Source organism: Mastigoproctus giganteus, chromosome 8 (assembly GCF_048544385.1).
Source record: "Mastigoproctus giganteus isolate SK-2022 chromosome 8, ASM4854438v1, whole genome shotgun sequence".
Taxonomy (NCBI): domain Eukaryota; kingdom Metazoa; phylum Arthropoda; class Arachnida; order Uropygi; family Thelyphonidae; genus Mastigoproctus; species Mastigoproctus giganteus.
The window spans coordinates 14,387,208-14,404,473 of record NC_143582.1 but is presented as its reverse complement, the minus strand read 5'-3'; the positions used below and the strand labels follow the sequence as shown (position 1 = coordinate 14,404,473).

General features: G+C 38.9%; 1 protein-coding gene across 1 annotated transcript in view; it reads right to left on the bottom strand.

Annotated features, from left to right (window-relative positions):
- The window catches only part of LOC150081275 (fatty-acid amide hydrolase 2-like), a 65,804-nt gene extending 49,608 nt beyond the window's left edge, over positions 1–16,196 (bottom strand). Inside the window, exon 1 of the mRNA XM_090379480.1 lies at positions 16,029–16,196. Coding sequence (XP_090235606.1) covers positions 16,029–16,175 — 147 coding nt within the window. The 5' untranslated portion in view covers positions 16,176–16,196. The remainder of the gene's footprint in view (positions 1–16,028) is intronic.
- Positions 16,197–17,266: the final 1,070 nt, after the last annotated feature.

Here is a 17,266-nt window from a genome sequence, read left to right as displayed (position 1 = left end):
GGGAGAAGCTACGGTATCGGGAAATGCGTTTGACCACTAAAAGTTTCCTGTGGTTCTCATGTTGGCTTGCTTTACCTTCGCCGATTGAAGATTTCATGGAATGAGAAACACATTTCACCATAATAACATAAAAACACACAGAATTCCAGTTATCGGTATTATCACAAAGGCAATAAGATAGAGTTTACTACCCATTTATAATAGATTGCACTAACAGAAAAGCCCAATAAACCAGAAACCACAAATTGTTTTACGGTAGTGACCTCCAGAAATGTGCTTTAGAAAAATATCACAAAGGCATTCAAAATTGATTCTTATAACCGAACATATGATAACAATGAAAGTGTAGTGCATTTTAATGATCTGAATTGGTTTTTTGAAATTAAAGCAGCTGATTCCACTAACTAGTGATGTTATCAGGCACCTACTTATTTCACTTTACGATGGGATGGGCTTACGATCGTCTCCGACCGGACCACGTGGTCCTTCCTCTCAGCCAATAGCAGCATTTGTAAACGTGTTGGCTGCGTGTTTTGTTTTTGTATCCTTTAGTTGAAGTGATTTTTTGTGTTGTGCTTTAAGCAATATATTAGTTTTAATCAATTTTTTAAATCATTATGTACAATTTCCATTATAAAAATCACCTTTTAGAGTTCTCTCTAAAAGGTGATTTTAGATAATAGCGTAGTTATATAGCGAAAATTTCAACTTCTGAGGTCTTGGATCAAATTACCAAAAAACAATGTGTTATTGGGTTCACATTACGATATTTTCACAATACAATGGTATCTCTGGAACAGATTAATATAGTAAAGCAGGGGTCCACTGTATATCATGTCAAAATTATTTTTTGCATCCAGTTCCTTGGTCACTGCATAATAGTAACCTATCAGATTGGTTAGACAAGACCACCCCTTGACAAATTCATGCTGTGATTGCAGTATAATTGTATGTCTGTCCAAATGGTCCTGCATTACTTCTTTAACCATTGATTCCATTATTTTCCTTTAAACATGCATAAAGCTAACAGGTCTGTAATTACTCATGTCACCTTTTGATCCACCTTTATGAACTGTATATCTGCACATTTCCAGTCCATAGTGACCTCTCCTCCTCTCATAATTATAGCTAAAGGTTTGCTTACCTCCTTTGCTGCCTCCGTTAATATAATTGGATAGATTCCATCCACCATGGGTGCCTTTTTTATGTCCATCCTCAATTTCTCCTTCACTTTCTTTTCAGTTATCACAAAGTCATTTAGCTCCTCATTAGTTTTATAAACTTCTGGCTCCCCTAAATAAATCCTCAAGTGTGAATGTAGATGCAAAATACCTATTCAATTTGTCCACAACCTGAGCAGGGTCATCAACAGACCCATAGATATCAAGTGCCCCAATGTGATTCAACCCCTTACTTCTACTGTTAATATAAAATAGAAGTCTGATATTTTTCTTTGCATTCTTTGCCAGAGACTTCTCAAAATCTGCCTCAGCTTTCCCAACCTCCTTTGTGACTTGACTACAGACTAAATTATATCTCCCATAGGCTTCTGTATCACCTGATAGTTTATATGCATCCCATGCACTTTTCTTCTCTGCCACATGTCTCAATAGATCAGCTGACATCCATTTAGGTCTAAGCCTTGAACGGTATTTCTTTGTTGGTATGAAAAGCCTAGTAGATTCTTTTGATTACTTCCCATTTAGAATTTGCTGTTGGTAACAATATCAGTTGTTCCCAATGCACAGAATTTAAAAACTATCTGAGACCACTGCAGTTGCCCTTACAAAAGCCTTTTCCTTTACCCTTGACAGTAGTTATGTCTTTAATTAAATTTCACATTAGTACACTGTGATTGCTGCCACCCAGTGGGCGAGTTACCTGCAGATTTTTAATGCATAAAGAATTACTGCTGATAACCACATCAAGAGTATTGCTTCCTCTTGTTGCAAAAGTTAAAATCCTCCATTATGATCTGCTGGCCCACTCTATTTCCCTGTATAGCTGTTTGGTATACTCAGCACAGTCATTAGGCCAATAACACTCCTACTCTCAATTTTACCACTGCTGATATCACATTAACTGATTCAACATTGCACTTGTCATCCAAGTCACCTGGATGCAGATTTAATATTCTTCTTAACCAAGAGCATAATAACCCCATTTACCTCTCTTGTCCTGTCCGTACTTCCCATATTCAAATTCAGAATCACTTATGTCTAAGTAAACAAACCATGTTTCAGCTATTCCTATACTGTCTGTCTTTGATGACTTAATCAGTACTTCAAATTCATCAAATTTATTTACAATGCTCCTAGTATTAGCGTACATGCAAGTATGCATGCACTATGGATAAAGGGGTGGTTGAGGGTGGAGAAGACAGAGTGGTAATCAATGGACACTGCTCATCACGGACTAATGTTATCAGTGGAGTCCCTCAGGGTTCAGTGTTGGGTCCATTATTGTTTTCTGCATTTATAAATAATATTGATGATGATATATCAAGCTTAACGTCCAAGTTTGCAGACGACACAAAAGTTGGCAGGGTTGTTAAGGACACCACTGGCGCTATGCTGCTGCGACAGGATCTGGAAAGGTTGAACAGATGGGCTGAGAGGTGGCAAATGAAGTTTAACATTGACAAATGTAAAGTACTACATACGGGAAACAGCAACCCCAGAGCAACGTATCAACTCTGTGGTACTACACTGACAGTGGTAGAGAATGAAAAGGACCTGGAGGTAATTATGCAGGCAGATATGAAGTTCTCTGAGCTTAACTTGCAGACGGGCTGCAAGAGTAGCTCATGGTGTCTTATCAATGATATACAGGAATTTTTCTAACAGGGATAAGGAGGAGATTATTCCCTTATATATGGCAATGGTCAGGCCACAACTTGAGTACTGTATACAGGTCTGGAGGCCTCATTTCAAGAAGGATGTAGAGCTGCTGGAACGAGTACAGAGGAGGGCAACAAGATTAGTGAATGGAACAAAAGGTTGCTCTTATGAAGAAAGGCTTAGGTTTTGCAAATTACGGTGTCTGGAGACTAGGCACCAGCGAGGTGATCTCATAGAGGTGTATAAAGCCTTGAATGGTTTGAGCAGCTCAATGCTGATGGGATTCTGCCTCTTGCTCAGAATAATCACCTGAGAGGGTATAAATTCAAATTGAGGAAAGACAGATGTAGGATAGATGTCCAGAAATTTGTCTTTAGCCAGCAGGTAGTTGGTTGGTGGAACAGACTTCCATCCCTTGTTGTGGAAGTTGATAGCCTAAATAAATTTAAGGCTCAGCTGGACAGGTATTTCGAACGAATGGAGGGATGAAGTGGAAGTTTTTTTTTTTTTTTTTCTGGCTGATGCTGCATAAGCTTGCTTTTTTGCATCATATGCCTTTACTGATGCTAATGCTAAGAAACCTGGGGTGGATGGAACCTATTCAGTTATATTAAAGGAGGCAGCAAAGGAAGTACGCAAACCCTTAGCCATAATTATGGCAGCTTCCTTGGACTCAAGGGAGGCACCCATAGACTGGATACGTGCAAATGTGACCCCAATCCCAAATGAGGATCAAAGGGAGACACAGGTAATTACAGACCTGTTAGTTTAACTTAGAGGGGAACAGGTATACTGTGTGTTATCAGACACTCAGCCTAAAACACTGATGGATCCAATATCTCTCTATTACAGAAGATTTAGGAGAAGTCCGGTTGGCCTGCCTCCCTAAAATCCACTCATGCACACCTTCTCGATGGTAAGGCCTGTTACGTCACTTAGGTGGCAATGAACGTGTAGAGTGGTTCTCTTCAAGACGCCTGGTCAGCGTGAAGAGGAAAAGACCAAACCCTCCAGCAATGAGAGCACAACAATACAAATGGCCCTCAGTCCCCAGCAGCTTTCACTCTCCCTCTTACGGCAGCGAGAGGATCAGAGTGGAAGCAGAGGGTGCTAAGAATCTCTGGGTACGACCAGGCTGCCACGCACGGAAATTGAACCTGGCCTGTTATAACGTACGATCACTCATCGGTGAAGACAGGATATTAGAGCTGGAAAAGGAATTAGAAAATGTGAATTGGAATATCTTCGGTTTGGCTGAAACAAGAAGAAGAAATGAATCACTTATAAGTTTATCAAGTGGAAATCTGCTGTACACTAATGGAAATAGTGAAAGGAGTGAAGGTGGAGTTGGGTTTCTGGTCCATAAAGATTTTAAAAACAACATTTTGGAATTCAAAAGTACATCACCAAGGGTGTCAAGACTAATACTCAAGATTTCTAAGAGGCACAAGCTAAAGATTATAATGATTTATGCACCAACATCGAGCCATGATGATGAAGAGGTTGAAGAAATGTACACTGAAATTGAGAGTCTTCTAGATGAGCAGAAAACCCACTACACTATTATTATGGGGGACTTCAATGCTAAGGTTGGAAAAAGGCAAAACAGCGCAGAAAGAGAAACTATAGGAAATTTTGGAATTGGTGAAAGAAATAAAAGAGGTGAAAGACTTGTGGAATTTGAAGAATCTCAAGGAATGTCAGTAATGAACACTTTTTTCAAGAAAAGGGTGAACAGAAAGTGGACATGGAAGAGTCCAAATGGATTAACAACTAATGAAATCGACTTCATCCTCACTAACAGAAGATATATTGTGAATGATGTTACCGTCCTGAATAAGGTAAATGTTGGAAGTGATCACAGAATGGTAAGATGTACACTTGATATAGATGTAGGAAAGGAAAGGAAAAAACTGACTCGAGTAAATAATACAAATGTCTTTGAAATAACAGAGGAGGAGAAAAAGCAGTATGTACTGGAACTTAAGAACAAGTTTGAGCTTCTGCAGACTGCTCAGGACCAAGATATCGACGAGGAATATTACAACTTTCTGAAAGTGATAAAGCCCAAGAAACCTATAGGGAAACAGAAATCCAAAGAAGAAAAAATTAGTCAAGAAACACTTGTCATGATGAACCAAAGACGACAAATGAAGAGCAAGAAAAACACTGACAGGGAGAAAATTGAGTATACTGAGCTATGCAAAGCCATTAGAAAGAGACTCAGAGAGGACATAAGATCTAACACAAGAAAAGTAGAACAATCATTAAGGGAAAACAAAGGATTTAAATTAGCAGCCATGAGCAGTAATACAGAAAGACAAATGATACTGAAACTGAAGAATAGCGATGGTGTACTTATAAACAGCAGAGAAGGCATAATTCAAATAGCAGAAGACTACTATAGAGAATTATACAAGGAGCGAGGGAATGATACCAGCAGTGGGGAAGATGGATTGCAAAGTAGCAACACATACGACATACCCGATATTCTTCCTGATGAGGTAGAACATGCATTGAAGAAAATGAAGAATCGGAAAGCCCCGGGGGAAGATGAAGTTACTGTAGAGTTGTTAAAATTGGGAGGAAGAGACATAATACAAAAACTGGCAAGGCTCTTCACAAAGTGCATTAGAAAAGGTGTGATGCCTAAGCAGTGGAATAATGCAATCATAGTATTGCTGCATAAAAAAGGAGATAAATCAGAAATTGGAAATTATAGACCAATTAGCTTGTTATCCCATATCTACAAGTTGTTCACAAGGGTCATTACTAACAGATTAGAAAGAATACTTGATGAGAATCAACCGAAAGAGCAAGCTGGCTTTAGGACAGGATTCTCAACTATGGACCACCTTCACGTAATATCACAGCTAATGGAGAAAGCAAATGAATATAAAACACCATTATGCCTGGCATTTGTGGATTATGAAAAGGCATTTGACTCCATACAGCATAAGGCAATGTTTCGGGCACTGGAAAGACAAGGCATAGATACTCCATATATTATGATTTTGAAGAAAATATATGAGAGTGCTACATCCTTTATTAGACTAGACAAAGACAGTAGCAAATTTAAAATCGAGAAAGGAGTTCGACAAGGAGACACAATATCTCCGAAGCTGTTTACTGCTGCCCTTGAGGAAGCTTTCAGAAGATTAGACTGGTCGCAGAAAGGAGTCAGTGTGAACGGAGAGTACCTAAACCATTTACGATTTGCAGATGACATTGTGGTCATAAGCCACGATCCCAAAGGATTAGAGGAAAATCTTAATCAGTTATGCACAGTTAGTAAGGATTTTGGACTAAAGATGAATATGGCTAAAACAAAAGTAATGATGAACAAGTATGCCACGGAAAGGGAAATAATGATTGAAGGAGCAGTAATTGAAAAGGTGGAGTCATATACTTATCTGGGACAAGTTATTAGCTGGAATAATGATAAATGGCTGGAAGTCAAGAGAAGAATAAATTTTGGATGGATAGCATTCAGGAAATATAGTCACATACTGAAGAGCAATATCCCAGTTTGTCTGAAACGTAAAATAATGAATCAATGTATACTCCCCACCATGACTTATGGAAGTGAAACTTGGGCACTCACCAAAAGAATGGAAGAGAAGCTAAGAACTACACAGCGAAGAATGGAACGAATTATATTGGGAATCAGACTGTTAGATAAGAAGAGAAACACATGGATTAGGCAGCAAACTCAAGTAAAGGACATTCTTATCAAAACTAAAGAACTAAAATGGTCTTGGGCAGGACACATAGCTCGAAGACATGATGACAGATGGACTAAGAAAATAACAGAATGGTACCCAAGAGGAGCTAGAAGAAAACCTGGAAGACAAAGGCGGAGATGGATAGATGAAATTCATGAGTTTTTGAGTAGTAAATGGATGGCCAGTGCTCAAAACAGAAAGAACTGGAAAGTTGCTGGAGAGGCCTTCATCCTGCAGTGGATTGAAAATGGCTGATGATGATGATGATAGTTTAACTTCTGTTCCAGGGAAATTAATGGAGGCACTGATTAACCTTTTGCCTGTCCACATACATTTTTCATGTACTAAGCTGTACATTCGTTTGAAATAGCTACTTTTATCATGTTGTGTGGCTCTCTAGAGTAATTTTTTACGTATCTAGTAGGTCAGGGTACACGTAACGGACCAAGGATATGCAAGGATGTGTGCATCCCATATGATGCACGTTAGAATTACCCCGTCTCCCACTTCTTCATATTATATTTGCGCCAAACCGTTAGAACACATGCACAATTGGTCCAGCGTTTATTACCTCACTGTAATATGTTCTTAATATGAACCCTGCAATGTTTTACAGGAAAAGAAAACAACCGACTAGCGATAAAGAAAGTAGTTCTGAGGATGAGATGTTGTATGATGGCCAATATTCCGACAATGGCAGTGAAGATGAATATGTACAGTCTAATGAAGAAAGTGGCTCAAACAATTCTTTCTCTTCTTCAGAGTCATGTGGTGTTGAAAATGTACAGCCTAACCACAATAATCCACAAAATATGACTACATGGGGAAGCAATTTTCAAGAATCGCCAAGAATTAATTTCACGGGAAATTCTGGTTTGAAAATACGTATTTCTCCAACCAATGGTATCGTGCAACCAACTGATGTTTTTGAGCAGTTTATTGACAAGGAAATTATAAAACTAATGATCGAAACAAATAAGAATGCACAGCAGCATTTAGCAAGATATCCTCTTTTACATACATCACTTATGCAAAGATGGTCAGATGTAACAGAAGAAGAAATGAGATCATTTCTTGGTGTGATTTTTGCCACAGGTCTTATTAGGTATCCAAATCTAGAATATTACTGGAAGAAAGATGAGTTATATTATCATCCTTGTTTGCACAAAATTGGTATGAGCTATAACAGATTTACCTTGATTTTGAAAAACTGCATGTCCCAGACAATCAAGCAGCGGTACCAGGCAACAAGTTATATGAAATTTCTAATTTCACAAAACTTTATAAAAATATTCAAGAAGTTTATACCCCCGACGAAGAAATTTCCATTGATGAAACTATGATTTCCCACAGAGGCAGACTTCAGTTTTGTCAATATAACCCAGGAAAAGCCCATAAATACAGGATTAAATTATTCAAACTGTGTGAAATGATGGGTTATATATGGAATTTATGTTTAATGCAGCCAAGGAATTTCTAATTTATTACCAGGCCTGGATCATTCCGGATCTGTAGTCGTATCTTTAGCTGAACCACTGCTAAATGAAGGCAGAATTTTGGTTGCAGACAACTGGTACAGTAGCATACCTTTAGCAACTTACCCGAAGAACAAAAATACAGATTATTGTGGAACTTTAAAATCTAATAGAAAAGGACTGCCCAACAAAGTAAAGTCAAAGAAATTAGAGAAAGGAGAAGTAGTAGGAATGGTAAATATCAATGGAATACGTGTTATGAAATATAAAGGCAAGAAAGATATATACAGTATATGATTTCAGCTTACTACGGTACAAATAAGAAAGCCGTTGAAAAAAGAAGAAACGCAGGAGAGGCCGTTGAAAAGAAAAACCAAAAAGGAGAAACAATTTCAAAACCTGCAGTTATAAAAGAATATAACAGAATAAAAGGAGGAATTAATCTTTCAGATCAAATTATCTCATATTATAGTCTGGCCAGAAACAGTGTAAAATGGTATCGAAAAGTATTGCTGTAGTGAATAGTTGGTTATCTATAACAAGTTTTACTCGAATAAAACAATCCAGCTAGCACCATTTTCAAAAGCTGTTATGATGTCTCTGCTGGGTATGGCCGAAAAAAGCTCTACAAATAAACCAATTAAAAAGGCCCACATATTACGAAACATACCAAGAAGAGAAGACAGAAAGCTCGTTGTTTGAAGGTGTCATTGTTGTTACACAAAAATCATATCGAAGGAAAATCACAAAAAAGCAATGAAAAAATCTAAACAAGTCTCAACAGAATGTGTCGAACGTGACAAACCATTTTGCCTACCTTGTTTCAATTAATACCATAAATAATATTATGTAGTGTACTGAATGAGAAATAAAAAGCTACTTTATTTATATTTGTGCGTTTTTTTTATACATTTAGTAACTCCACCATATTATTTCAGATAAATCACATTCTTGCGCTTTGTGAATCAGATGTGATGCACACTGAATTGGAAGACAAACTATAATGTGTTTAGATCGAAAAACTGAGTACATTTCAGATGTTTATTGCAAATTTATCATATTTAAAACTCCAGTAAGTGTGTATCACATGTGATGCACAATCATATAGAAAATACGCTGTGTGTATCACATGTGATGCACAGGACAGGCAAACGGTTAAAGATACATTGCAAGATCATCTAGACAAGACTTCAGTTATAGCTCGGACACAGCATGGGTTTGTTAAGGGGAAGTCTTGTCTGACCAATTTGATTGGATACTATGATGTAGTCACAAAGGAACTGGATTCAAAGAATAATATTGATATCATATATTTCGATCTTAGAAAGGCTTTTGATACTGTTGCACATGGAAGACTGCTGCACAAATAAGAGCAGTGTGGCATTGGAGGCAAATTGCTGCTATGGATAAAAGTATGGTTGAGAGGGAGAAGACAGAGGGTGGTAATCAATGGACACTGCTCATCGCGGACAAATGTTATTAATGGAATCCCCCAGGGTTCAATGTTGGGTCCATTGTTGTTTTCTGTATTCATTAATGATATAGACGATGGTATATCAGGCTTAATGTCCAAGTTTGCAGACGATACGAAGGTCTGCAGGGTTGTTAATGACACTAATAACAGTACACTGCTGCAACAAGATCTAGAAAAGTTGAGCAGATGGGCTGAGAGGTGGCATATGAAGTTTAACATTGACAAATGTAAAGTAGTGCATAATGGAAGCAGTAACCCAGAGTAACGTTTAAACTGTGTGGTACTACACTGACAGTGGTAGAGAGCGAAAAGGACCTGGGGGTAATTGTGCAGGCAGTAAATGAAGTTTTCTGAGCAGTGCAAACAGTCTGCAAGAGTAGCTCATGGTGTCTTGTCAATGATATACAGGAATTTTTCTAGCAGGGATAAGGAGGTGATTATCCCCTTGTATAAGGCAATGGTCAGGCCACACCATGAGTATTGTATACAAATCTGGAGGCCTCATCTTAAGGAGGATGTAGAACTGTTAGAATGAGTACAGAGAAGGGCAACAAGATTAGCAAATGGAACAAAAGGTTGCTCTTACGAAGAAAGGCTTAAATTTTGCAAATTAGTGTCTGTAGACTAAGCACCTGCAAGGTGATCTGATTGAGGTGTATAAAGTCTTCAATGATTTGAGCATGCTCAATGCTGATGGGATTCTTCCTCTTGCTCAGAATAATCACCTGAGAGGGCATAAACTCAAATTGAGGAAAGACGGTTGTAGGATAGATGTGCAAAAGTTTTCCTTTAGACAGCAGGTGGTTGATTGCTGGAACAAACTTCCATCTGTCATTGTAGAATTTGATAGCTTAAACAGATTCAAGGCAGAACTACACAAACATTTGGAGCAGATAGATGGGTGAAATGAGAAGGGGTGTGTGAGAGTGTGTGTGTGTGTGTGAGAGTGTGTGTGTGTGTGTGTGTGTGTGAGAGTGTGTGTGTGTGTTTTTTTTGGCTGATGCTATATAAGCTTGCTTTCTTGCATCATGTTCCCTTACTAATGCTAATGAGATAAGCAATTGCTCATGTCATATCAAAGCACTAAGAGGGCAAGCTACAAAGTCAACATGATACAAATAGCAAATATAAGATACAAATTCCACATCAGGAGAAAACACTGGCAACCATGGCATCAAGGAAACCACATAGTCACAATTTCCAAGTCGGTTCCTTGAAGTTGTCGCAGATATTCTCTCAGATATGCCAGACAAGCTGTACTTGCTACCTGGGAGTCTAAAACGCTGATGGAACTGATGATCGGGTGATATTCAAGTCAAGTGGACCCAATTTCAGCGAAATCAGGACGGTCTATGACAGCGAAACCTTCTGCTTGCACCTTCACGATGGCTTTTTCAATTACTAATGATGACTTGCACAGATTGTTCATTTACCTACAAGAATACAGGACAATCTTAACCATACAGCCAACACGCTTGATCTTTCTCACAAACAACCCTTCTAATTACATGGTCGAAGTGAGTGGTCCTTTAAGCACCTCAGATCACAACTTGGTGATCCTGGGTGATCACAACTTGGTGATCCATGCACAAGCACACTATGGGTGACCATCCAGGTGTGAACCAACGTAAGCAGGGGTTGAGGTGTGGCACCACACACCACAGGGAGGAATGCCACCCCTCTCTTACCAGGCAATACTAGGTGGTAGATGACTCTGATCAACTGGTGCAATACCGCCACTTTGCTTCTTGGAGGCTTGAAGTGGTGGAACCCATGTTTAGTCTCCAGAGCTAAGTTCCGGTCATCCCTTCCCCACCTCTTCTATCATGCAGTATGACTGATGACTTTTGAGGTTATGATGAACATGATGGCGAGATCCAATCTTCAGTACATTTCGAGGGTACATCTCTAAAACGGTGTTCGCAGGACGGCCGCTAGTTAGTACACCGTACTGAACCTATTGGTAACTCTTTAGGAGGCTTCCGGATCAGCTAGAGTATAATCTTGCTACTGCTACTCTGCCAGATAGTGACTGGAAGGAGTCCGAGTAGTGTGTATGTGGGGAGCATTGTTGAGGCCACGTTATGTGAAGGATCTGGGTATATTCTTACCATGTGTACACCATATCCAAAAATTTCTTTACTTCATACAGCATGTCTTCCCCACCCCCCACTTTTTCTTACCATTGAATACACCACGAATTGCCAAACTAATAAAGTAAGCTTATCTGCGAGAAGATCTGAACCTCCCAAACACATCATAGTTCATCTCACAAATATACGTGGTTTCAATTCTAATCTCAATGATGTGCATTTCTGCTTGCAGTCTGCCAAACCCCATGTACTTTTTCTGACAGAATCTCAGTTATCGGTTGATTCAACTACTGCTCATCTCGGTTGCCAAAATTATTCGCTGTATGATTCCTTTCGCCTCAAAGGTGGTACTTGTGTATATGTCCATTCCGATCTTCCCTGTCAGAGACTTTTTCATTTGGAATCTTCTCTTTTCAATCTTCTCTAGCTTAAAATTTCTCTACCTCATCACGTCAAATTCATCTGTTGTCTCTACCATTCTCCCAACTCCAATCACTCGGAGCTCTTTCACTTCCTCTCTTTGTAACTTGACTTGCTCCAGTCCAACTTTCCTAACAGTGAGGTAATTTTCCTTGGTGATTTTAATGTTCACAACTCCGGCTGGCTTTTCGTTTTCTAGGCACACCAACCCAACTGGTCCAGATGCTGAGGCTTTTGCAATTACTAATGATGACTTGCACCGATTGTTCATTTACCTACAAGAATACAGGATAATCTTAACCATACAGCCAACACGCTTGATCTTTCTCACAAACAACACTTTAATTACATGGTCGAAGTGAGTGGTCCTTTAAGCACCTCAGATCACAACTTGGTGATTGTCACTTCACCAATGGAGCCTTAATCTCATGGCTATTTCCAACCTCGTATTGTTTGGCATTACAAGAATGCAAAATGGGATGACCTGCGAGATTTCTTTTCTTCTTTTCCTTGGTCAGATTACTGTTTCTAAACTTCTGATGTCAATGTATGCTCAGATCGTGTCAGTGAATTATTCTTGTAGGAATGAAATCCTTTATTCCACACTCCACATTAAAATCTCGTTCCTTATCTAAACCTTGGTTTCCCAATAAATGTGCTAAAAATGTGTAAGAGAAGAACGTTGCATATCATAATTGGCTTGTTTCCAATTCTTCAATTTCATTTTCTGCCTACACCAAAGCTTGCAAAAATTGTAAAGCAGTTATTAATCAGTCCAAATTAGATTTTGAACAGGCTAAGAATAGAAAACTTGCTTGTTGCCCTAATGGCAGCCAAGCATTCTGGTCTCTTGTCAAAGCTTTTGGCTGCAACTTTTGCCCATCTCTGCTCCCACCTCTATAAAAACCAGATGGTTCTGTTGTCACTTCAGCCAATGCTAAAGCTGACCTGCTAGCATCCCATTTTTCTTCCAACTCATGTATTAATGATCTTGGTAAAACACCTCATTCCCAACATGTTCCATTCAATGCCCCCTGTGGCCTTTTGTCAAAAGGATGTCAGAAGGATTTTGACGAATCTTGATGCTAAGAAAGCTCCAGGTCCCGATGGTATTTCTCCACTTGTTCTCAAAACCTGTGCTCCTGAACTTGCTCCTGTTCTTTGCCACCTGTTTTCACTTTCTTATTTCAAAGGTGTTTTTCCTTCTGCTTGGAAATTTGCTCATATCCAGCCAGTTCCTAAAAAGGGTGACAAATCCCTCCCATCCAATTATTGTCCCATTGCAATTACTTCTACTCTTTCTAAAGTAATGGAGAAATCAATTAACCGCCAACTCTTAAACTACCTAGAAATCTTCCGTCTGATCAACAATCGCCAGTATGGATTCCATCAATGTCGATCCACTGGCGATATTCTAGCTTATGTTACCCATTTATGGACAAATTCAATGGAAAAGTTCGGTGAAACATAAGCAGTTGCTGTTGACATCTCAAAGGCTTTCGATCATGTTTGGCACAAAGGTCTTCTAAACAAGCTTCCATCTTATGGTTTGCCAACTGTTTTTTGTAATTGGTTATCCAGCTTTCCTCTCTGACTGCTCACTGGTAGATGGCTCTCTGTCTTCTAACTTCTCCACTAATGCTGGTGTCCCCCAAGATTCAGTTCTTCCCCTACTCTTTTCCTCTTGTATATTAATGACCTTCTTCCATTGACTGGAAATCCTATCCATAGTTTTGCCGATGATAGCACATTGCATTCCACTTTCCATTTTGAGAAACCTTGCCCTGCTCAATCAGCTTCAACTTCTCGTATATCCGCTACCAATTCCTTAAATGCCAATCTCCAGGTTATTCTCCAGTGAGGCAAAGATAACTTAGTTGATTTCAATCCTTCTAAAACTTAGTCTTGTCTTATATCTTGCAAAAAGGATTCTTTCTGCTCCTATGCTTATCTTTGGTGACACTCCCATTTCTAGGCAAAATGATATATCTCTTTTGGGATTACCCTGACTTCTAATCTCTCTTGGCACAAGCACATTACAAATATTGCTTCCTCTGCATCTAAAAAACTTGGTTTTCCCTTTCGCTCTTGGTGTTACTTTTCTTCCAAACAGCTGTTCACTCTGTACAAATCGCAAATCCGCCCTACCATGGAATATTTGTGGGCACCACCCCAGATGTGGGAACACATCTGGGGTAGTTCCCCCAAAAACCTCTCTCAGGCTTCTAGATTCCATTCAGAAGAGGGCAGTTAAGTTAATTAATGACTCCTCTCTAACAGTGTCTCTCCACTCACTGGCTTATAGACCTACTGTTTCTGCTGCATACCTTTTCTACAGATACTTCCATGAGCACTGTTCTTCTGAATTGGGTTCTATAATTTCCGCTCTCTCTTTAAAACAGTCCGAATATGTGCCGCCACCAGACAACATCCATTTACTGTCCAACTTCAAACTCACAGAACCAACCTTTCATCTTCCTCATGTATTCATTCAACTGCCGTTTTCTGGAACAACCTTCCTTCATACGTATTTCCTGAAAATTACATCTACAGAAGTTCAAGTCTAATGTCAACAAATATCGTCTTTCATCTTCTCAACCTCCAACCCAAGCACAGTACTAAGTACTATAGATTCTAATACATCTTGTGTTTGGGGTTTTCAGAAAAAAAAAAAAAAGATGGAGAGTTACAATAAAAAGTACATGCACATGAGCATCACCTTGTTTGAAGGAAGAATTCCAGAACCAGGGTCCAAGTATAGCAACTGCAACACCAAAGAGCAGTACTGATGAAACAGAATCCAACTTTCTGATATGTGAAAGGTTTGATTGAAGGATATTTATTATTTTTATTTATTCAGTGTAAGTGATTTCAGAGGGAAAGCTCTCAAATTCACTGTGTGAACATGTGGCGAAGCTATACTAATGTGATGACCTGAGTCAATCATCACGAATAGTGTAAATATAACAGTGTAGTGTATCATGGTATGTTGTGTTGTTCATCAGCCTCTTAACCAAGGTAATTGTGGAATCCCATAATATCTAGTTGCTGTCGTTGCCAATTACTGTTTGAACCCACCCTCTACCCTCAGGCATACTGAATGAGCAAGGAAAGGAAACAAAGAAAATTAGATACCCCCATCTCTCTCTCTGAACTTTGCTTTTCAAAGTTCAGAGAGAGAGAGATGGGGGTATCAAAAGTAAGGAGCATATGTTCAAGAAAAAGGCTTAGGATTCAGGAGCTTTACTTTCAGCAATATGTAATACCAGACTGCCCAATGCGAGACAGAGCCCAGGAAATCAAACTTCCAAGAAGAAAATTTATCAAATCAAGTGAGTCAGTCCAGGCATAAGATAATACACACAGCAAGGAATCCACGTTGATTAATGAAGCATTCTAGCATGACTGCCAGGATGCAATGACCATGCTACTTGAAAAGTGAGGCTCCATATCAGAGTAGATCCTCACAATCCTGAGTAAAAATAACCATATGAAGTCACTGTTGAGCAAGGATCCAAAATAAGAAGCATAGTCCAAGAAAAGGATCTCGACCAAAGCCTATTCCTGTAAATCTTCAGTAAGGAGCCAATCTGGAACAAGAATCAGAACAAGAATCAGACCAAGAATACAGACGAATAAATCGACTCTTGGTAGAATAAATTGCCTACAGTAAAAATCCTCAGATGCAGAGCAGTAAAGAACATGGATCTTATGGATAAATGAAACAGAAAACAATTTAAATATATTTTCAACTTAAATTACATAAGAAATTTACGATATTATTTTATGAAACCACAATGCTAATTAAAAAGTAATAAGTAATAACATAACCATTATTAACAACAAATGCTGAAGTTCAGAGACACTGTAACATATTTTAAATTTTTACAAAACTACAATCACTTCTTAAGCAAGGCATTATAAAGCTTAGGTAAGATACTATAAATATATGAAACCACTTTATGTGCTGAATGTAATTATTGCAATAATATATTTCCTACCTCTCCTTTCCTAATTTTCGTGGCTAACTCCACAGCAGGCACCAAAAGAAGTGGATCATTAATTGGAGACACAGTCTTACGTTCTCCATACCAGCAACTTAGCACTATGCCAGTACAAAAATCAAGTACCTTCATCACGAAACGCATATATACAAAATATATATTTCGTATAACTGTCATTTTTAAAATGCTTAAAAAGTAACTAAGCAAAAATCAAACTGCACTTTGGGAGAAAACGTTAAGACAGCTTCAATATTTGCTATTATACCTTATTGGTAAGGCAATGTCAATTTTATTAAGACGGAAAGTAATTACCCAGTAACTTCATGAAAAAGAAAAGTTTGTCGATTATTTAAGAACGATAAAAGCAACTCGCAAAATCATCTGACTGCAGAACACGTGAAACGAAGTACACCTGAAGAGTGAGCAGTCACGATACGATAGTGAGCTGTTCACTCAGGAATAAATCGACTCTTGGTAGTCGGCTCTCGTTCACGGTACCCGACAGTAGCAGTTTTTGTGAGTGACTGATAGTTTTAAGCAAGAGCAAGAGCAAGATACCGGTTTGACGCGTTAATTAACTTAAAATGCAAAGTATTTTAATTAGTTAAACTTTAACAGTGTTGGTGGAAACAAATAAAAAAAAAAAAAAAAAAGAAGGCACTGACATGCTAGTGGTGTTTGAATTGAACCAACCAGTCGATCACGACGATGCTTGTGGATTTTTGATTGCCATGGCATGATGGCACCCAAGATTGTAAGTTTTTCTTTGAGTTTTTGGGCATGGTAGCACAGAGTAGTACACATAGTAGAAATCACGGGATACCTATCTAGTAACGGTTAGGACCCCATTTCGCCGGGATAAGGGTAGGCACAAGGCATAGCATTGAATGCACTAGTTCATGAAATCGTTCCACAGGTATTTCCATCGATGCTTGCTACACCGCTGTCCATAATTCCATTGTGTTCCTGGGTGGAGTATCCAAAGCTTGAACTGAATTTCCACACTATCCAAAGATGCTCCACAGGGGTCATGTCCAATAAAGGGAAGGCCATTCCTTGGTGATAAAATCTGCGGAATGCTCCTCGAACTATGTTCAAATCGCCACGGCTCTGTGAGAAGTCGCATTGTACAGGGCAATGTACTCTTCTGCTGGAAGAGTACACCTGAACAGTGCCCTGTGGGTGCACGATGAATCGATGACCATGAAGGGATGAAGATGGTCTGCAAGGATGGA